Here is a 21119-nt window from a genome sequence, read left to right as displayed (position 1 = left end):
GCCAAAAGCAAAAGAAGGCCCTGAAAAGGTCTCAGTAAGAGAGAGAGCACTGCCACTGCGCACACGGGGACACCACCTTCGGGCTTCACAGGTGCGAACGCATGTGCGGTGATCCGCATACACCTCTCTCCATGACCGTAGGGTTCTCCGAGGCGCTGTACTGTCTAAGCGGTATGGCGCATGCTGTATTTGGCAGAGGAAAGCAGTGAGATGGATGGAGAAAAACGTCGACTGGTCAAAAGCACGCAGCCGCACATACAGACACACACACATGGCGGCCGCCGTTCAGTAGTAGCGGGACTTGCCCCATGTAACGCCTTTCTCTGGGAGAGTCATCACGTGCGGCGGTGCCGCATCCTCCGTGTAGAAGCGACCAGTTCGGAGGTGGTAGTGACATGTTGACTCGTACGTTGGCGCGAGACGCAACAGCGTGTTGTCCACCGCATTAGGCGCCTTCCATGACTCCTTAACACCGTTGTAGGTGGAGCCGCCGTCGGTACCCTCCAGACCAGTGATGGCGTGACCTGGTTGCCGCAGACGCAACTCCGGCTGCGAGACGTCGAAGGGGATGTGCGCGACTGCCGTCGCCTCCCCGTCAAAGCCCTGCCCGTCCGCGCCCGCGCATGCCACGTCGCTGGCCATCGAGCCCGAGATGCCACCCTTGCCCGCAGAGGGGCCACTTGGCGAGCCATCAGCGTCGCCAAGCATGGCGGCCTGGTCTGCTGCAATGATGGTGGTGCCATAGCGTGACTTGCCAAAGAGGGTCCGGCCTGGAAGTGGGATACTGTCGTCCATCACGAGGCTCGTTCCGTTCTCCGTCGGTGCGCTCGGTTGCACCGCTCCGGGTCGACTCTTTAGGAAGGTCCCGGCCGGCAACGGGTTCATCCAGTACGCGCCAGCATAGTTGACGAAGGTATCTCGGCCACTGCCATCGTTCTCGTAAAAGGATTTGTACTTGCTGTACATGAGTCTTGCGACTGTGCACGAATCGGTCTTGTTTTCTTTGGGTGGTAAAGGGCACCGGTGGTCGTGGAAAGGGCGCTTGATGGCGACGCGAGTTCACGTCTTCCCTGCAATGTGACCGCACCTGAGGATAACACCGAGCGAAGCACACCCTTACACACACATGCACACAGAGGGGGAGGGCCTGGGTCGGGCAACGGAGCTGCCCACGTCAGCCGAAGTGAAACGGAGAAAGGGATGAGGAAGAGGGGGGTGACGAAGAGGTCGCGTGAACGCCTGTGACCAGGAGGTGATGAAGATGGTGGTGGCCGTGAGAAGAAAGAGCTCTCTCACGCGCAGTCGTACCAAACGACAGCCCCAGTAGCTGGCCGAGTCTTTAGTTCTTCGCTCACAGGCGTCAGGTGCGCAGATGGCCTTGCCGCAGCCCATGACAAAGAAAGCACAGCCATCGAAGCTGTGGCGGTCAACTTGTTCTGTTTTTCTGCGACTCTCGAACACCATAGCAGCCGTAGCTGAGCTGTAGCACCTGCAATGTGTGAAGAGCTGCGCGCGTGGTGAAGAGCAGCGGTGGGGTCCGCGCCACTTTGCGTCCCCCCTTGCCCGCTACGCAAGTCTTTAACACGACGAATCTCCTCTCGTTGTGCGTCGGTAAGCTGTTCATGGTAGCCCGGTGGCGACAGGCGCCAGCGGAGAAAGAGAGGGGACGGTGGAACACTTAGTGAGGCAGTGACGCGCGCCTCACCACCCCTCTCGGGCCACTCTCTTTCGCCTTCGTCACGAGCCGTCTTTCTCGGACTGAGGCTTGCCGTCTCTGCCTCCTCTCGTGTATCCTCACGTACCGTTTCAGCTTTTTTGGGTTCGGATCAGTTTTGTCTTCTTGCGGCGTGCCGCTTCGTTGGCCTCCAACTTCTTATCCAACTGCCTCTTTGCGTCCTCGTTGCCGAGGTGCCGCCGCGCCTGCCGCTGAGCCGCTGCGTCGGCTGTGGCTTGCCGCTGCGCCGCGTTCTTGCACGCGTCGCCGCACCCGTGCCGCTCAGGCAGCATGTGACTGGTGCAGTAGCGCTTATTACAGTACTCACACTTGGGTAGCACCACCAAGGCCATGTTAGAGCAGCCCTTGAAGACGCAAGGCTCGCTCATCGTTGACGGCGCAGGGAGTAGAGATGAGGACTGGGCGAGGAGCCGTTTGCTCTGCACGCAGCAAAGAAAAGGAGAAGTGAAGAGGCAGAGAGAGGGGGGAGGGAGAGAGGGAGGGTGCGCTATGCGATCGGTTGACCGGCGCCCGCAGCTTCCTGACCGCCAAGCCGCGTGGTGGGATTTCTGCTTGCAGCGCCAGCCCGAAATATGCTGGAAAAAAAGGTCCCCACACTGACTTCCACAGATGCGACACCTTGCAGGCGCAGACACGCCGGGCAGTGCCTCAAAGCGCGCCAGACAAGGTCGGGGGAGTAGTGAGGTAGACGACGGCTGGAGGGATACAAGCGCCAACACGTCCACGCGATTCTGCTTCTCTCTTGGTGTACATACGAAGCTGCCCAGGTGGGACGTTTGTCTCAGCGAACAGCACCTATGGGTGCGAAGGCATGCGGCGGGACCTTCCGCATGCGCGATAAGAATGGCCTTCTCGCCTCATCCGTCGCTGGCTGGAGAGATAGGGTGCCAAACGCGCTGATACCCTCTCTGCTTTCGATCGCTTCCGCCGAGCCGCCCGCGCACAGGTCGGCGCCGTTCCGTCTCTGCCGAGGTGTGCAGGCGTGGCACTGCAGAAACGCACCCGCACACAGACAAGCAAGGGTACGCGCATGTCACCTCCCTTCCTCGCTGAGGCGGACGTGCTGCCGCTCACGTTACAGAGGGCCACCATCGCTGTCAGGCAGTGGTGGAAGAGGAGCACACGAAAGCAGCTCTGCAGCTGCTATTTGGTGGCTCATCTCCACAAACTTGTGACGCTCCAGGAACGCCAGCTCCGCCTCGGCAATGAATGCGCCAATGAAATCTGTGGCACGTACCTCGGTAAAAAACGGTGACGACCATGAAGCCGCCTGTTCCCCAAAGAAGCCCAAGATGGAGAACTTCTCAGCTGCATCATCCATATATGACAGAGAACAGGTAGGTCCACCGTCGGCGCGCCGCGAGAGATGCACGCCGGCGTGAAAGCTTCGCGTTTCCGGCGCGGCAGCCCCCAAAGCGCTGCTGAGAGCCGAATAGCGCGCACAGGTGACGGGAGCATTCGCCGTGAACCGCGAGGGGCCCCGCTTGAGCGGATGAGACATGATGGAGGATTGAGAAGGATTGTGGGCCTCTTCCGCATACGCGAAGGTGGGCAGGAACGAAAGTTGGTCCCAACTCACCCGAGGCCTCGAGCAGTCGCTGAGGACCGAGCAGCGGGGAGCAAAATCAGCATCGCTTGCCAAGGCGGCTCGTGCACCGGTGTCACTACCATAGGTGTCACCCTCGAGAGCAGCGATGCCGAGCCCGCATGCTGTGACAGCGTTCGCAGTGGCTGCCGCACTGTCGTCCTCGTCCTCCTCATTTTCCTTCACAGTAGTGGCAGGGTACAGGATTGCATTGCGCTCGACGTAGGCGTGCACTGGGGACAGGGGACTGCCCACGGAGGTGCCGCCCTGGACCAGAGCGTCTGTAAAGTGGCGCAGGCCGAGGATCGCAGATTGGGTTAGATGGTTGCCGCCGAGGTACCAGGCGCATCTTCGCGGCCGAGGCTGTGCAGCATGCTGCATTGAGACAGAGGCAGAAGGGCCGTCCGAGAAAAAGGACGGCGCCTCACGCTCTGGCACGTCGACTCGTAGCCGCTCCAGGGACAGCGGAAACTGTGCCAAGACAGTGTCCGTGAGCCCACACTCTTCCAAACCCAAGGCAAAGCCCTCTTCATCGAGAGCTGCACTCAGGCCTGCCCGACGCGGCGCGAGGCCATCATGCCTGTGCTCGGCATGGCACGCCACCGCCGCCGAGTCGGCAGCGTAGGAGGGTAGGTAGGATGCGCGTAGAGCTGCACCAGCCATGACGGCACCAACGAGGGGAGCGGAAGAGAACGCATTCCCGGAGAGGTCCAGCAACCTCAGAAATGGAAGGTACGTCTCGGACATTCGATGGTCGTGCTCGACACCCTTGGCGCACTGTTGAGCCTCCTCTGTGTGGACGCCTGCCAGAAGGCGCGCCTCGCTGAAGAGCGCGCGATGCACCTCCTCTGTAAAGAGGGTGCCAAGGTCGAGAGGCTCGCCTGTGGCGCTTCCGCGTTGACGCGAGCCCGCAACCGCTTGATCGAGGTTCGAGGTCAGCAGCCGCACCACATATGCCAGGACTGCATCTGTGCAGCCCACCTCGCGCAACAGCACCTCTTCAAGAACAAAAAAAGTGTGGTGCGCAGAGGCGAGCTGGTGCCACCCGCTGCACGATACATCACGCGTTGCCTCCAGACAGAGAAACGCACGCAACAGCTCCCGGACACCAGCATCACCGAGATGAGAACTGTGACTGAGATCGATCTTAGTGAGCTGCGTGCCCACGGACGGTAGAGGGAGGCACTGCACCGGAGATTGCGGCATATGGCGCATCGCCCTGTGCACCGCCTGCCTAAGGCGTTCGAGTACGGCACAGAGAAGACCTTCGGTGAACAGCGCACGCACATCAGCCTCGCCAGCGCTGCACCCCCTGAACAGAATGGGAATGCGAGCATGCGGCGACGCTGCTGCTGCCGCAGAGCACTGCCCTTCAGGAGCGGATCGCGCCATGTCCGCGCCCAGAGCAGTAAGAAGCTTCCGGCGGCCAGCCGAGCCGCTCTCCTCCTGAAGGCCACCGCCACCCAACGCCGGCGCTAGCGAGTTCCAGGAAAAATCCACCTCCCCGATGATGTGCGTGTTGGCGTTCGGTGGACAGATCGGACACACAGAACAGGTGCGCAAGAGCTTCACTACTCCAACGGCCCCTAGTCCGTTGCGCTGCAGCGAGAGTGAGCGCAAGACACAACGCCTGTCGGGAGGAGCAGACGCGTCATCGCGCCCACCGTCCAGGCATGAGCTGCCCATGTAGCGTGCCACATTGTTCAAGTAGTTGGCAACCCAGACTGCGCCGCGGTCTGTCAACCCCACACCGTCGAGTATGAGAGATTCGAGATGAGGAAGAAGCGCTCGGTACGCCGTCGACGCTGCATGACTCGGGCCTTCTTGCGGCGCTGCAGAGGCCGTCGTGGCAGCGGGATAAGCAGTGGAAAACAACGCCTGCACCCCAGCGTCACCTAAGGAGCAGTCGCTCAGGTTCATGACATGGATGCTGTTCCATGGCGCTGCAGGGACCCTAGCCACCACATTCGGCCCCAACCTCGATGCCCATGCGTGCACATCTGCAGCACTCACCTCGTTGTGCCCTTCGACGGAAAAAGAGACCAGCCGATGCGGGGACAGCACTGCGAGTAGCCTCACCAGCACGTCCGCTACAGCGTCGGCTTCACGACCACAGGCGCCTGCGAGGCTCACGTGCTCAGGAATGCGCCACTCAATCGATTTGCCTTCGCTCCAGCCCCCTGCGCCCACCGCGTGGAGGCAGGCGCTCGCGTAGGATAGTGCTGACTGCTCCTCTGCATCACAACCGCCGGGAGGCGGTGCCAGATGGGGAAGTGGGGGGAGGTCATCCAGGTCCCAGTGACGTTCACCGGTGAGGTGTCCGATGGTGCCTCCCAGGACGGCTCCCATAGACCCGAAGCAAGTCGGGAGAGATGAGGCCCGCGTATCAGCACAAACGCCAATAAGAGCAGGGCGGCACAGCACCATACAGCCGCCGAAACACAAGCACGCAGCAACGGCGTATAGAGTAGAAACAAAAAAAACGAAGAAAAAAATAAACGGCCAAAACGAAGCCAAAGCCGAGCAAACGATGAAATGACAGCGGAACCGTCAACAAAAAAGAGACGGTGCGGTCGCCGCTCCCTCTCTCTCTCTGAGTGTGTGTGTGTGTGTGTGTGCGTATTCCGGCGGAATGCCAGCGAAAGTGGCCAGGCAGCAAACGAAAGGGGGAGGGGGGAGGAGAAATGTGAGAGGCGTTACGCAGGAAGGGATGGAAGGAGCGAGCAATAGAGGCCCCCTGCCAAGCCGAACGTTACCTCATAGGTAAATGGGCCCACCGCAGTGACCGCTGTCGCAGCGGTGCTGTCTCTCTTCACCCCGCCGACTCAGGGCACACAAATGCCAAGGCGTAAGTGTCCAAAAGGCTCTGGTGACGCTCCGGATAAGGGGCGCATGTGCGGTGTTCACGCCGTTGGGTATGCGTGTATGCGGGCCAGGCGACAGACGGCACACACATGTGCCCAGACAAGTACAAGGCAGCAAAGGAGTGGAGGAGAGGGATAGAAAAGAAAGCTTGCGAGAGGAAGGACGAGCGGCGGCCGCGTCGCATGCGCACGAGCAGCGTGCCCGATTCCTACACAGTTTCCAGCGGGAGAGGGTGGAGAGGGCCCCCCTCCCCTGCAAGCTGCTTGACGTGCAGCTTCGCTGTAAGCACCTCAACATCCTGCGAGGCATAGCAGCCCTGCTGCGAGAGAAGAGGACCAGCAGCAAGTTGCATGCGCTGGCTACTGCTTTAGAGGAAGATGTTCGACAGTAGATGCAGCGGGATCGGTGTCGGTGGGCCGCTTGCAGCAGGGACTGCCTATGTGCCTCGCCTTTCAGGCAGACTGCAACGTACGAGACGCTCGCATGCTCCCCTTGTTTTCCTCGTTTCCTTCGATGTCAGGTGTCCGCCCGGCCGCCACAGGGCGGCATGCTACTCCTCGCGATCAACAGCAACACAAAAGAAGGTAACCATAGCTGTGGGGGCCTCTCTGTCCACTGTCGCCCTCTGCGTCCCCACAGCCTAAAAGAACATGACAGGAGAGCCTCCCACAACCACTCTCACTATCCCTTCATCGGCAAACGACAGCAAACACAAAGGCATACGCACGAACAAAAAGAAAAACAGATTCGTCCGCGCCCCGCTTCACTTGAGCTCTCTTCCGCCAGCATTAGCCAGCATGCAGACACAGAGCGTGCTGTCGTGGATAGCGAAAAATAAATTCAAGGAATCAACGTGCAACTCAGCGTCGGGGATGCCCGCCGACTACTCTGCACACGTGCGCGCGGGTGGCCGAGAAGGGCTGCCCTGTACACTGATGAGATGAGGAACGGTGACTGGTACCCGCTAACGAACCACAGGACGAGGCGGTCCACACTGCAGCGAGCACTAATGACCGAATTCACCGACGACCACCGAGGCGAGTGTCCCCAAAACAGAGAGGACTGTCAGCGGTGGCGAGATGTGTGGTTGTAGGGGAAGAGCGTTCAAGATCAGCGCGACCTCAGCTCAGAACCCCGAGGCTTTGCCCACTCGTTGCAAGCCTTGTGGACGGGTTCAATGTGCGAGTACACACAACGGCGCAGCAGCAAAAGAATGCTTAGCGAGAAAGAAAGGTACGTTCTATACACCCCCATTGCATCGCAGCAGGCTCCAGAAGCACAAGTCTGCCCTCATCACAGTCCAGCAAGCTGCTGCCTGGCTACTCGTACGTGCTTCCAAAGAGCGACCTCCGCGCACTCGCGGCGACGGCAGTTCTGCAGCCTCACTCAGGCCACATTTGCACACATACACATGCGCACACAAAAAGAAAACACCCAGCGCGTGGGGAGTAGTCTCCTCCCTCTCCCTAAGCAACACTGCAGAGATCCGTGTAGCGGTTCGCCTGATTGTTCATCAGGAGCGCGATGATGAGCCCATACAGGCCCAACGCCTCCGAGAAAATGAGCATTAGCACCATCGCCACAAAGATCTGATCCTGCTTGCCATAGGCGCGAGCAGCGGTGTCCCCGACGACGCCGATGGAGAGGCCCGCGCCGAGGGCTGCGAGACCGGCCGCGAGACCGGCGCCGAGGTGTAGGTAGCCCGCGTAGGAAGAGTAGCTCGAGTCGTCTGTGTGGATGTTGTTGTTGATTATAACGGCAATGATGAGGCCGTAGATGCCCAAGATACCAGCCATGACGACCGGCACAATGCCGCGCATAATCTTCTCAGGGGCCGTGAGGCCGAGGTAGGCAACGCCGACGCCGGATTTTGCCGCACCGTAGGCAGATCCCATGTTGGCAAAGACGAGGGCGACTGCCGCACCCATGGCGCCGAAGAAGCCGGCACTCTGCGGGTACATGACGGCCATACATGCATCCACGTGAGCCGGATCGACGCCCTGGGAAATGGCCCCTACAGCGACTGTCAGCAGGCAGCCGGCGCTGACGATCTTTGTGCGAGATACAGGCATTGGAAGCGTATGTACGTGTCCTGAGCGGAAAGAGAGCGGCTGACAACAACGGCGATGGCGGGCAATACGCTGTGTCGAAAGCGCGCGCGAGATCCAACCTTACGAAGTCCTTCAGGAGCGATGCGCAACCCCTTTCGTTGACCGTGCGCCTAACCTACAGAATGGAACGTAATTGACCAAGAAGAAACGACGAACACGTCCACCGCAACAGGTGAGACAGCTCGTCGGCGCAAGACAAGGGCCAGACGTGAACAAAGGCGAGAGGGAAGAGAAGGTCGAGGAGTTGGCTGAGAGGAAAAAGGCGGGGGAGAGAGACAGAGAGGAAGCGGTGAGGGGCGCTGACGCATTTCTCACTTTTCAGAGGTGGGGAGGCAAGACAGAAACGACACGAGAGGAGCGATCGATGCACCCACCTGCCCGCCACGGATCGCCTGGTAGGCACCACGAAAAGGAAAGGGAGAGCGTACAGAGAGGGGGAGGTCAATGAGCTACGCTGCACACCACCACCCACCCACGTGCCCACCGCTCGACATCATTGATACACGTTCACAGAGAGGTGTCGCGAGGGGTGGGGGAGAAGGGGTCTCTTGCTGGCGGTCCCCTGCGTACAATAGAGAGCGCAAAACAGCGTACCCTCGCCTAGGCTATGTCGGGGAAGAGTGGGAGAGGGCGATGAAGAGAGCGGCGCCGTGAGGGCAGCACGCCGGAGGGGCTCGAGAGGGAGAATGCAGCAGTTCGCGTACTTTCAGCCACAGTGTGTGTTCGCGTTTCACGGCGGTCACCTCGACTTTTATCTTCCGAAATTTGTATACTGGCGATTCGCCATCTCCGGCAACACACCGCTCTCTATCACCCAAGTCGGCTCCGAGTGCGCATCGAAGCTCTCCCACAGATGGCCCGGTATGCTGTGCCGCACCACCTGCTACTTGGCGAAGGCGAAACTCCGACGCGAGTGCAGTTGTGAGCCCAGTCTTTTCCCAGGTACAGCTTACGGCTATTCGAAACGGCATTAGACGACCTCGGCGCTCGGGGCGGGGCCTGTCGAAAGAACGACGCAGGTGTGGCTGATGTACACGTGCATTGCACGCGAGCACCAATGCAGTCAAAAACAGAAGGTCTCAAGCACGCAGCCTCTCCCCCTCAACACACACACACACATGCATACGAGATACCGCGCCTTCGCGTGGGGCTGCTCGGCACCGCTGGCAACTCAAAGGGGTGCCAGCGTTTCGCGTGCGCGGCGTTCACCACGACCGCACCTCCCCTTTTCCCTCGACGTTGGTTGGCTGGGTAGACAGCGTAGCGTCGCGGCTAACTGCTCTGTCGATGGCGTCCGCGCCACCAGTGCCCCGCCAGCCATGGAAAATGTCACCGAGCGCGGGAGCAACGCCAAAGAGCCAGCCGACCTTCGCAGGAAAGCCTTCCCCTTGGCGCGTACGTGAGGTGGCCTTCTCCGATGACGCAGCGACATCCAGAGAAAGGAGTGCCGCAGGGTACAGAAGAGGAGGCGCAGGTAACGGAGCTTGCCCACCCGCAAGAAGCCGAGATACGGGATCGACCAGTGAGCTCGGCAGCCGTGGAAAATTGCCCGTGAGCGACTGGAGAAAGAATGAGCGCAGCGCTCTCGTGGTGATGAAGAGGGACTTCTTTTTTTTTTTGGCCCCGCGTGCCCTTTTTTCACCTTCGAAGAAGAAGACTTTACCTCGCCTCCGCGCCACCCCGAGCTGTTGCACAGGAGCGTCTCGCGTGGTGCAAAGCGCTACAGCCACGCACCGACGCATGCAGTTGCGAGCAGCCGTCGCTCCGCCCCGCACCCCTCCCCGAACAAAAGAAAGCACCACCCGCCTCCCGCTCCAAAGACCGCCTGATACTCGCTCCCGTCGTGCCGGGTACCACCTGGTGCATCCCACGCGACGACTTGAACCCGTCACACCAGCAGGCAATCAGGTCAGGGTGCGGTAGATCTGAGTGGCCTTGTCGCCACCTCAAGCGAGCCCGAAGTGGCACAGCATAGAAGGACTGTACTGCACCCCTGCACAGATTGAGGGGGGCTGTCGACCAGTGAAATGCCACGCACACGGAGGTGTTTTTTCTGTTATGCCAAGAGGGCTGAGCGAAAAAGCTAGGCAGCACCCCACACACATGGGCACGCACGCGCACGTGGAGGAGATACATCACGTGTGACAACGCAAGAGGCTATGCGGTCAGGACACGCTTTTAGACACTGATGCACAGGCACATCTGTCACAAAGGTGCGTGAGAGCGTCATCGGCTGATGGAAAGAAAGATGCAGCACAGAGAAACCTAATCGAGCCAACAAAAAAAGAGGTGAGCTGACGTGCGTTGGGTGGGGTGGAGTGATGAATCAGCGCCCAAAAAAACACGTCCCACACGCGCTCCACCCTCACCGTAGGCGCCCGCCACTCCGTTAATCGAAAGAGGGGGTGGGAAGGCAGGGGCGTGAGAAAAAATATACGACAGGAAAGGCCTCTTGCATGGGGGAAAGGGGGGAAGAGACAGAGAGGGAGCGGGGAGGCAGAACACATGAGCATAGCCGTACAGTTCCGTCAGCAGAGTAGGAGAGGCTGTGCTTCGCTGGGGTGGGATGAGGAATATAGCGGACACTGGCAGTCAGCGCGGGAGAGAGGAAGGACAATGCAGGTTAACAAGCACATCGACAAAGATATACACACATACGCAACGATGGGAGTGAACATTAAAAAGAAATAACAACGAGGGAGGCCGAATGGGCGCCGGAGCGAAAGGGACCCGACTACCGCCGCAGCAGGGGTCCGTGGCCTGAGGAGAGGAGAGCGCGACTATCCTGAGCAGATCACCTGACGGACAAGTGAGGAGCGGAGAGGGGGAGAGAACAAAAACGCGCAGTACAGTCATGCAGTAAAAGTGACGTACAACGACACGAAGGCACCACTGTCCGGCAGGGCAGCGAACGACTGCTCAGCGAATGGAAGAGGAGGAGACGAGGCGGCTAACGAGAGGTGAACTGCATTAACACCTGGAACACACTTGCCCCAGCGCAGTGACAGAGCGCGTGCATGAGGAAGAAAGAGAGGGCGTCGCTGTACAGCTTTCTTGTTCTTTTTTCAATTTATTTATGTCGCTTTGTGCTCGGTAAAAAAAAAGAGGTCGGCGCAGCTGACAGGTGCGTGAATGAAATCTACAAGACCGATAGTAAAAGAGAGCCGACGCAGAAGCGAGAGTGGGACGTGACCAAAGGCGTAAGCACGAGCCACACGATGCTGTTGACAAGGAGAAGGGGAAAGGAATGAGGCGGTGCACCGTCGTCCTTGGATGTTGCATGGGCATCAAGAAGGGGAGGGCAGACGCGGATGGGCAGCGCCTGTGCATGCACCTCAGGCACGTGCACTCACCACCTTCATGGCCGAGGGAAATTCGAAAGCCTCCCAAACGAATCCAGACATACAAGCAGGCGACAACAGCCCCCCAAAGGAATGAGTGGTCCATCACAGGCACGCCAATAACGGTGGTGGAGGAGGGAGGGGAAGAGAGAGAGAGCAGTGCACACTCCGACTCACAAGCGGCCATGCGCCCAGCCCATGCCGGAAACACGACGCCAAATGCCAAGGTCAGGACCGCAGCGCGAAGTTCGAATACAAGGACAGCTACAACAGCAGACATGGAAAACCCCATCGAACGCGCGCGACTGCCTTCTTCTGCGCGGACAGAGAGAAGAGGTGCGGATGTGTGCGTGTGCGTGTGGAGGGGGTGGGGGGGACAAGGTCGCACAGCGTCAGCAGGAAGGCGCAGAGCTTGCTTCCCGCTCGCACATGCACACGAGCACTGAAAGAATGTAGGGGAAAAAAGGAAAGCAGTAAAAAAGAAACAATGTAAGCTCCTCTAGTATATATATATATGTATATTTATATGTGCGTCTTTGTGAAATCGCTCGAGGAGCACCAGCCGCATCACCCGGCACTGGCATCCTGGAGAAGGAGAAACGCATCTCCGTGTGGATGCAGCCAACAGCAACGTACAGCAGCTAACGCAGCGGCTACTCCGCATACTTATCGAGATGCCGTCCGCAGGGAACGCAGAGAATTGAAAGCGCGCAAGAGACGAGGACATCTTATCCGGTTGTGCATGGAAGCCGCCGGCTCTACCTCTTCGTTGGCCGTACTCCACGCACGCAATGTGACCAGAGCGTCGATGCAGACGTTGCGTTGCGCCGCATCGCGATCTGCTGCACATGTGAACGTCCTGTCTGCCTTTCGCCAGTTCGCTGTATCGTTGGCGCACTTGCCTTCTGCTCTCTCCAGTGAAGGTGGCGGAGGCCCTGTGGCAGCCTCAGGCAGCGTAGCTCCTGCAGCTGCTGTTGGCAACATAGCGATGGTGGAGCGTCGAGAGCGCCCTGGCAGCGGCGGCAGTCGTGCGCTGTGGCAGTGACTGAAAAGAGGATGGCGCCTAATCGAGGGCCGAGCCAACTGAGCACTGTGAGGACGACGACGAAAGGTGAAAGCCCTTCTTCGATGGAGCCAATGAAATTCGAAACGATGACGTCTCGGTGATCGAGCTCAAGGCACCGTATCGCTCAGACGCAGACACCGCGACTGGACTGGCGGACTTCTCGTTTACTGGTACCGGCGTTGCTGCCTTGCATGATGCCGGTGCCAGCGGTGGGGCCGTTTGCGAAGGTGCGGTTTCGGACCCGGTGCCGCGTTTGTGGCACGTACCAGCGATGCCGGCACTGAGCGCGCAAGATGGAGCGTTCGACGGCGGTCGCTGGCTCCCGTCCAAGGCGAGTCTGGCGAACCACCGCCACCGCCCCGTCATCTCACTCGAAACACCAGACAATGCGATCGAGGTACAGCTCTCGAAGTCGAGCGAGTTCACCATCCGCAGGTCTGACCGCCCGCGCGCGTGGCTGATGTAGTCGGAGTAGTAGGTAGTTGCAGTCTCCTCTTCGCCATCCAGAGTACTGTCCTCCGGTTCCTGCAATCGAGCGTGGCAACACGCCCAGTCAGCTGCCGGCATCCTTGTGTCTTCCACTCCCTCAACGCTGGGAATAGAAGGGCGTGGCTTGCTCCCCTCCGAGGCAGTGAAGTCGAGCAAGAGGCGAGCAGGTTGTCCATCACACCCCTTCGTGTGCACCCCTGTCGACGAAGCGTCGTTATCCTTCGTGGTGCACTCATGCTCGTCAACCTCACCTTCGATGGCAAACGTGGCCTCTCTCCCCGCCCCGTCCTCAGCAGGTGATGAGGCCGCCTCTGCCGCCACAGCGCTCTCATCGGCGTAAAACTTGTTGCTCATGCCGAAGCGTGACGACAGCATGGAGAAACGGCAGCTCGTCGTGTCTGCCTCCTCTCCCGTCGTCTTGTTCCATGAGCACGACGAGGTCCACGCTGAGCCCACCCCGCTGCCCGTCTGCCCCACCATGTACGTGGAGACTGCGGATTCCTCCCTCTCAGCGCCGCTCGCCTCTGAGAGCCACAGTGACAGCAAGCTTGTGGAAATCCTCGTTGGCGGGGTGCGCGCCGTGGTGGCGCTTGTGCTTCTCTGCGACGTAGAGGGCAGAATCCTGGAGGAGCACAAGGCGCTCTCGGCCGCTTCACTTCTCTCACCGGCTCTTTGGCCTTTCAGGGCCTTATCATCATTATGGCTGCTGCACTGCCTGCACGCCGGCGCCTTGTTGGAAGCGTTCCCCTCCTCATCGCATTCCAATGCTCTGGGCGCCTGCGATGGTAGCTGGGCCTGCCCAAGCTCGGCTATAGGCTCCTCGTCCGCGTCGCGCTTACCGGCCCCCGACGGCGCCTGCACGGCTGGTGTTCCCGCTTTACGGATCTGCAACCGTGGCACCGACGTCCTCTCCTTCGGTCGTGGCGCGCCAGGCTGCGGTTCGGCGTACGATGAACGCGTCGATGGCTTCGAAGATACCGAGGAAGAGGCGATGCTGAGGCGCGAATGCAGCGACACAATTGTAGGAATACCTGTATGCAGCGGCGATGCTGAGCCAATGTCCTCCGCCGTCGTCGTCTGCCCCAACACCAGTCTGGCAGCCGCCATCCTTTCTTCCGCTGTCAAGGTGCTGTGCGAGGAGAGGACCGTGGAGCGTGTCGATGACTTTGTGGCAGACGTCGCACCATCGGCATGTGTCACGGCCCTGTCGGATGCGTCGGATGCACCGACCGACACTGCAGCCGCACCCATCGCGGATGACCGTGATGGAAGCGGCAGCGATGAGTGCGCGCTCGCATTCCACGCAGCCGCCCTTGTGAGGGGGGCGCTCTGCGCAACGCTGCCGTGGCGACCGTCCCTGAGGCTGCTCGCAGCCTTAGAGAGGCGGCGCTCCGGTAGGCGAAAGGAATGCGAGCTGGCGTCTCCGGTGCTCACTGGGTGAGAGCAGCCCGCCGGCGTAGCGCATCGAGTGGAGCTAGCTGACGTCATTGAAAACGTCATCACATCAATCGCAATTGATTCCTGCAGCCGCACCTGTGTCGATGGCAGAGCACAGTGCGATGACCCGGTGACACTCGGCCTGGCGGAGGCGACAGACGGATTCGCGGGTTGCGACGGGACACACGGAAATGCCTCAGCGCCCGTCACAGGCACCGACGCCGCCGCACCGGCTGGGAGAGAGAACGAAGAGAAGCGCGGCGGCAGCCGGGTGCAGCAGGCACGGCAGCTCCCGGAAACAGCACTCGTTCCATCGCCCCTATCGGACTGCGAAGTCGCTGTGGCGCCCCCTCTTTTGAGCGCAGGGGAGGAGATGGGCGCCTCGATGTTGCTAGGCCTCCGATGCCGTTGGGCTGCGTTGCTACCTGCGGCAGAGTGCGGCGCGGTGACGCTCAGTTCGGTGACAGGTGCCGTCGATAAAGATGAGGAGCTCGACAACAGCGGAGGCCGATGCGGCCGCACGTTCGGGGACACCGGCACTGCCCGTGGCTCTGCTGACTTGGGAGCACGTGCCTCGTCGCCCTGAGGGCAGTGCCAATGCTTCCGCTGCGTCCAACCTGATGAGCGGGTAGCGGTCGCCGAGGCCGCTCTTGTACTGGTGCTGCTGGCCCCACGGGCAACGCCAGCAGCCTTGTGGGGCGGCTGGGACGCGTCGTGGCTAGAGCTCCTGTTCCCCTTTTTATCTGACGACGGCGCGACCCGAGAACGATGCGCCGACGCGGATGGTGTCGGGACTGACCGCCGCGGTGTGGCACGCTCCTTTGCGCGGCCGTCGAGAAAACGCAGCGCCGGCGGCAGAGCGGTTCCCGGCTTGGCCGATTCCCCCACATGTTCGCAAATGGCGTACAGCTCCTCTGGCGAGAAGCTTTCGAATAGGTCGGGGTCGGCGTGCCCCAGTGAGAGGATGTAAAAGCGCAGCCCTTTCTCATCAAACGGCGAGGCCTTTAGGTGAAGCGGCTCGTGGGTGAGCGCAGGCCAGAATGGCGGGCCGTTCACTTGCGGTCCGAGCACGGTGGAGTCAAAGCCCTTCACCTCCGCTGCTAAGACCGCCGTGAAGGAGCCGCCTCCGAGCGATTGCCCAAAGACGTCTTCTACGTAAGCCTGCAGCCCGTGCGCCACAACGTCGATTGCCGTGCGCACGACGGCGTGCTTTCCATTCTCGCCTGTCCAGGTGGTAGATGGGCGACAGTGTACAGCCGCTGAGGCGCGGTAACCCTTATCAGCCTCCATCCCCACATCAGCGCCGCCGGCCGGCCCACCTCTCGCTGGGGCGCGGGAGTTGCGAGGTTGAATGCCGAACAGCGGGGCGTAGACCTCACTGCAGACCACCTCCGCAGCGACGCAGCGGCCGGCGACAACTAGACAGCGTAGGCACAGAGGTGTCTGGGGACAGTAGTCGTTCAGCAGCAGGCACGGAACGTCACGAAGGGCGTCCCTTAGCGCGGGTGACCGCTTGAAGAGCCTCATCACATCGCTACCGCCGTGGCACGGCACAGTGGTATAGGCATACATGCCTTTCTCCTCGGTACCGCGGCAATGCAGCTCCTCTAGCAAGTGAGCAGGGCGCTGAACAAACACCCGTGCCATCTCTGACAGCTTCGCTCGCATCGGCACTGTCTGCACAAAGAACGTCGGGAACGCGAAGGAGCCAACGACAGCTGACACGCTCCGTTGCGCTTTCTCCGGAGAAAGTGGCACTGGGCATGGTACCACCGCCGCGAACGGCGTCTTGGCTGCGAGACGCTCGTTATGAAACCACAAGGACAGGTCCGTCCGTGGCGCCGTCATGAGCTCACCCCGCTCCTCCCCAACTCGAGTCAGCCAAACCTGGAAGTCCTGTGCAGTCGATTGAGGGTTTTCCCTCGGTTTCGCCCTTTGGCCACCGTCGCGACGACCGCCGAAAAGCCTTGTGATCGTGAAGGGGGCGACAGACTCATAAGCACCGGCTGCGTCTTTTTCAGGCCCCTTGACACCGCGCCGCGCTTCCGTCGACTTAGCTCTCGGGGGCGCGTTGCCCTGGGTCCAGGTGACAGAAAACGCCTTCTCCGAGGCAGCTGGAGCAGCCGGCGCTGTGCTGGCGTTCTCCGCCATGAGCCCCTCACGCCGACTCGGTAAAGGGAACGAAGGTGCCGAGGGGAGGGTGGGCAAGTACACCGGCCAAGGACAGGCACTTGCGTGGCACGAGCGCGAATGGTGTGGGATGGGAGGCTACCAGCATGCACGCGACGCTCTGATGACAAGAACAGTCAAGCCTTCTTTTGGAGAAGAAGGGGCCGCACGCAAGTCTTTTCCAGTGACAGTAAATGGGCTGCGCGAAGTGGCGAGGAGTGGGATGAAGATCAGAGCACAGGAGCGGCAGAGGAACAAAAAAGGGGAGGGGGGCGGCGGCCAAACAAGAAAAGGAAATTGCACCTCGGAGGAGGTATGATGCTTGCACCATGCGTGTCTGGGCGGCGGCGTTTGTGTGTGTGCGTATGTGTGTACCATACCGAGACTCTCAGGCACGCGCATATACAACGGTATGCGCATGCGTGGATCGGCAATGCGGTGATGTAACAAACGCGGGCCACCAGGGTGCGAAGGCGAAAGCTGTTCAAATGGGGTCATGAGAGGGGTGAGGGGAAAGTGGCATTGGGAGTGGGGCTAGAATATGGCAAGTCTTATCGGGAGGGAGTCGTTTCTTTCCTGCACGGCACAGCCACCGATACGTGCACGCCTGCCAAGCCAAGCGGCGGCGAGAGGGGGCTTCGCGCACGCAGGTATGCCCCCCTGCCATCGCGGCGCCGCAGACGGTACTGTGATGTTTTCTTCTTCAGTTCCAATGAAATGCAAACATGCAGACCTCGGAAGGAAACAAAACGCAGAGAAAAGGGGAGCATCTCCGCGCTAATACGCAAAATGAGGAGAAGGCAACGCCTGGTGCTGTGTGAGCGACCCTCCACGTGCGCACGTGGAGGGGAGGGAGAGGGGGTAGTGCTGGTGGTGGTGAAGACAACTCGCTATACCCTCTACCCTGACCTAGGTGCAGCAGGTCCTCTGCCACAGCTGCACCATGCTTCCCTCGTTCTGTAACAGCGGAGGTACGAAAGATTTGCGCAGCGCATCATGGCCCTCACGAGCATGAGAGAGCTAGCGGGACTTAAAAAAGGAGGAGGGGAGGGGGAGACAGAAAACCAAAGAGCGACACGATGCGTGCGAATCAGTGCAGCAGGGGATGGGCGCCCGCTGCAGCGTCAGCGAAGATGTCAGCCCATCGAACCACAACCTCCATCAGGCGAGCAGCACAAAATAAAGCTGAGCGTGCACCTGAAGCAGCAGCGCACCGAGCCTCAGAGAGCCACATCTACACCAGAAGAAACAGAAAAAGCCCCCCACCACGCACACACACACATACACACAAACTCATACACACACAAGCACATGACCGGAGCCATCGCGCTCACCGCCACAGACATGCCCTCCACAGGCGGCACACACACCGCATCAAGGCAGATGGAGCAGCATCTTCAGGCTCTTCTTGTTCACCTTCCCCATCGAGTTGCGCGGGATCCCCGGCACCACAATGTAACGCGACGGGCACTTGTATGGCGCAAGCAGCTCCAGGGCAACCTTCTTCAGCTCCTCCGTCACCACTGCAGACTCGTGCGACGTGGCATTTTCGCCAAAGGCAATCCGGCGCTCCTTCGCCGCCTCCGGTTGCATCGCGACAACAGCAACAACGCTGTCCCCCTGCACAGGGTCCGCAGCGCCGACAACCGCCACCTCGTGGAACAGATCCTTGCGCCCCAGCAGCGCCGCCTCGATCTCCAGCGCAGAGAGCTTGTACCCGCGTGACTTGAGGATATCCACACTCGACCGTCCAAGGATCGTGTACACTGCAGGCTTTCCCGCCAGTAGCCGCACGCCAACGGTGTCGCCCGTGTCGAAGAACCGCAACCCTGCCGCGTTTGTCCGGACTGACTCCTTCGTTGCTGTCGCATTGCTCCAGTAACGGTCGAATAGAGACTCCGAAGCGATGCCCAGTCCGCCCACCTTGTCGTACTCGGCCCTCCTCGCCGACGCCTGCTCCATCGCCTCCGCCGTCTCCGGCTGGTGCACGTACGTATACACCGTCGCCAGCGGCGAGCCGACCGTCCCGGGGTGCCGGTCTTCGATTGGGTAGAGCGGCTGACTGAGGGCCATGCCGATTTCTGTCATGCCATAGCGCTCCAGCAGCGTGTGGCCTGACAATTCGCGGAACTGGTTCAGCGTGGGCACCGGCAGGGGGGCGCTGCCGCAGACCATGAGACGCACGGACTCCATGCACGCTTTTCGGAAACCAGTCTTCTCAATTGGACTGAACTTGCGCTGCACGGCATCGATGAGCTTCGTGTACACTGTCGGGACCGCCATGAAGAGTGTGATGTCGCCTCGCTCTAGTCGATGCGCCACCCGCGCCGCGTTGTCAAAGGGCGTGACTACGCAGTGAGCATGCGAGGTGATAGCACACAGGAGGATGTTGACCAAGCCATGAACATGATGCCATGGCAAGACATGCAGAATGGAGTCTGTGTCTCTCCACTCCCATGCATCCTGCAGCACCTTGACCATGTTGGTCACGCTGCGGTGAGTGTGCACCACGCCCTTTGGTTTTGCTGTCGTGCCGGAGGTGTACATCATGAGACAGTCATCGTGCTCGGTGGGGCGCGTCGACGGCGCGGAGAACCAGCGCTGGTAAACGTGGTTCAGTCTGCCAAGGTGCGCCGAGTCGAAGCAGAAGAGGCCATCACCGTTCACGTCGCCACCCTCACAATCAGCAGCTTGGGCGGCTCTTGAGGGGGCTCGGTTCCGGTGGAGATGCTCCTGCTGCGCGATCTCTGCAATGCGATCCAGCTCACGGGACCTCGCGACAGACCGCTTGTCGGCAAGGCGCTTCACGAGATCCTCGGCGCTCCTCAGTGGCGAGCCGACGCCCTCCTCCGGTGGTAGCCACTCCGCCTCAAGCGTGGTGGTTCCCTTCACCTCGCGGTTCGCAGTGATGTCGGCAAGAAGAAGGGTGGCGTCATAGACCGTGTCGACAAAGAACGTCTTTGAGGCTAATGGAGAAGTGCTGTCTGGCTTTGCTTCCTCTGAGACACTCTGCGGGGTCTTTTCCATGTCCGCCGCACTACGAGCGTACAGCTTCTCATAGTCCGCGGGGAGCTTCTCCTTCAGCAGATGCGTCTCGCCAACAACGCTGCGGCTGCCGCTATGCTCCAGCACGTACATGAGCTCGTCCTTGTACCGGTGAGAGGCGCACATCGGTATGGTCAGCTGGTTCAGTGACCAGCCCGCCAGCATTGAGACAACGTACAAATACCCCGGGCTGCACAAGAGCGACATCGTGTACAAGCCCGTGTCCTTCATGTAGTCACAGCTCGGTGTTCGCTCTCCCTGAGCAAACACGCTACGCACGTGCGCTGGCTTGCTTGGCTGCAGCCAGCTCAGCGAGGTCTCACCGCGCGCCTGCATCACTGCCTCCTTGCGCCGCACCATCGCGTCTGCCATCGCTACTACATCGCGCTGCAGCTGCCCGTACGTGAACGTCTCCTCAGGCTTCCCAGGCACCTCAAGCGTCAGCGCTACCTTCGCTGCTGGGGCCTCAAACACGCTTTTGAGGGATCCGTTGTACCCGAACAGGGTGGCATAGGGCACCTTGGCCAGCAGTGGGAAGGAGAGGGCGCGTAGCATCGCGTCGGCTGTGCTCCGCGAGGTGGGAAAGAGACAGAGAGAGAGGAGGGCTGCAAATGCAAAGAGAGCGCGGTAGGGAGGAGGTGCGGGGCGAGGGACGAAGCTGAAGGCAATGAAGCACAGACGCACGGGTTTTAGAAGAGCAGCTTGCTCTCGGAGCTCGTCAGCTGTTTTCGCTCGGGTGCTTTGGGGGTAGGTATGGCTGGGACAGCGCATGAACACGGTCGTTGTGCAGGAAGGAAAAGGGCTGTGCGCTTGCACACAGAGAGGTGCTGAGACATCATGCGGCCGCGGGTGTGCAAATCTGTGAAAAGGCATTGCACGGATCGTATGCACCCTTCCCCCCTCCCACCTCGAGGTAGCAATGCGAGTGCCTTTGCAAGTACACCAACGATCTCGCCTTCGGCAGCAACAATTTCTCTTTAGTTTTGGATTTGTTCGTGGTGGGGTGAACCGAATCCGCCCGAGCAGAAGCCAAGACCAACACGCTGAGAGACAGACAGAGGAAATGGGGCGCAGGCGATCGCCGGCTCTACCGCACCGATGGGAAAGACGGTAGAAGAATTAGCAGCACGAGGCTTCACACGGTGTGTGGCACAAGCGAAAAGGGAAAGAGAGAGGACGGGTGTACGCGTGTATGTAGCCGCCGCTTTCCCTTTTTGTTGACGTTTTCAGGTGTTCCGTGCGTCCGCAGCATGGCGCATCCTTCGCATGCGGGCAG

General features: G+C 60.3%; 6 protein-coding genes across 6 annotated transcripts; all 6 read right to left on the bottom strand.

Moving 5' to 3' along the window:
• Positions 1-285: 285 nt before the first annotated feature.
• LSCM1_03140 (uncharacterized protein) lies at positions 286-966 on the bottom strand (the record flags this gene model as incomplete). The annotated part of the gene is made up of 1 exon (XM_067320692.1): positions 286-966. The coding sequence occupies one exon, from the start codon at positions 964-966 to the stop codon at positions 286-288; it is 681 nt and encodes a 226-aa protein (XP_067177302.1).
• An 840-nt stretch (positions 967-1806) lies between these two features.
• On the bottom strand, positions 1807-2103 carry LSCM1_03139 (uncharacterized protein; the record flags this gene model as incomplete). The annotated part of the gene is made up of 1 exon (XM_067320691.1): positions 1807-2103. One exon carries the CDS (start codon positions 2101-2103, stop codon positions 1807-1809), a length of 297 nt encoding a protein of 98 aa, XP_067177301.1.
• Positions 2104-2810: 707 nt separating this feature from the next.
• On the bottom strand, positions 2811-5669 carry LSCM1_03138 (uncharacterized protein; the record flags this gene model as incomplete). The annotated part of the gene is made up of 1 exon (XM_067320690.1): positions 2811-5669. The coding sequence occupies one exon, from the start codon at positions 5667-5669 to the stop codon at positions 2811-2813; it is 2859 nt and encodes a 952-aa protein (XP_067177300.1).
• Positions 5670-7651: 1982 nt separating this feature from the next.
• LSCM1_03137 (uncharacterized protein) lies at positions 7652-8257 on the bottom strand (the record flags this gene model as incomplete). Its single annotated transcript, XM_067320689.1, has 1 exon — positions 7652-8257. One exon carries the CDS (start codon positions 8255-8257, stop codon positions 7652-7654), a length of 606 nt encoding a protein of 201 aa, XP_067177299.1.
• A 4443-nt stretch (positions 8258-12700) lies between these two features.
• On the bottom strand, positions 12701-16780 carry LSCM1_03136 (uncharacterized protein; the record flags this gene model as incomplete). The annotated part of the gene is made up of 1 exon (XM_067320688.1): positions 12701-16780. One exon carries the CDS (start codon positions 16778-16780, stop codon positions 12701-12703), a length of 4080 nt encoding a protein of 1359 aa, XP_067177298.1.
• A 1392-nt stretch (positions 16781-18172) lies between these two features.
• Positions 18173-20398, bottom strand: LSCM1_03135 (uncharacterized protein; the record flags this gene model as incomplete). The annotated part of the gene is made up of 1 exon (XM_067320687.1): positions 18173-20398. The coding sequence occupies one exon, from the start codon at positions 20396-20398 to the stop codon at positions 18173-18175; it is 2226 nt and encodes a 741-aa protein (XP_067177297.1).
• Positions 20399-21119: the final 721 nt, after the last annotated feature.

Source organism: Leishmania martiniquensis, chromosome 28, assembly GCF_017916325.1.
Source record: "Leishmania martiniquensis isolate LSCM1 chromosome 28, whole genome shotgun sequence".
In the NCBI taxonomy this organism is placed as follows: Eukaryota; Euglenozoa; class Kinetoplastea; order Trypanosomatida; family Trypanosomatidae; genus Leishmania; species Leishmania martiniquensis.
The sequence above is the reverse complement of the archived record's forward strand: the minus strand, read 5'-3'. Positions and strand labels throughout refer to the sequence as shown.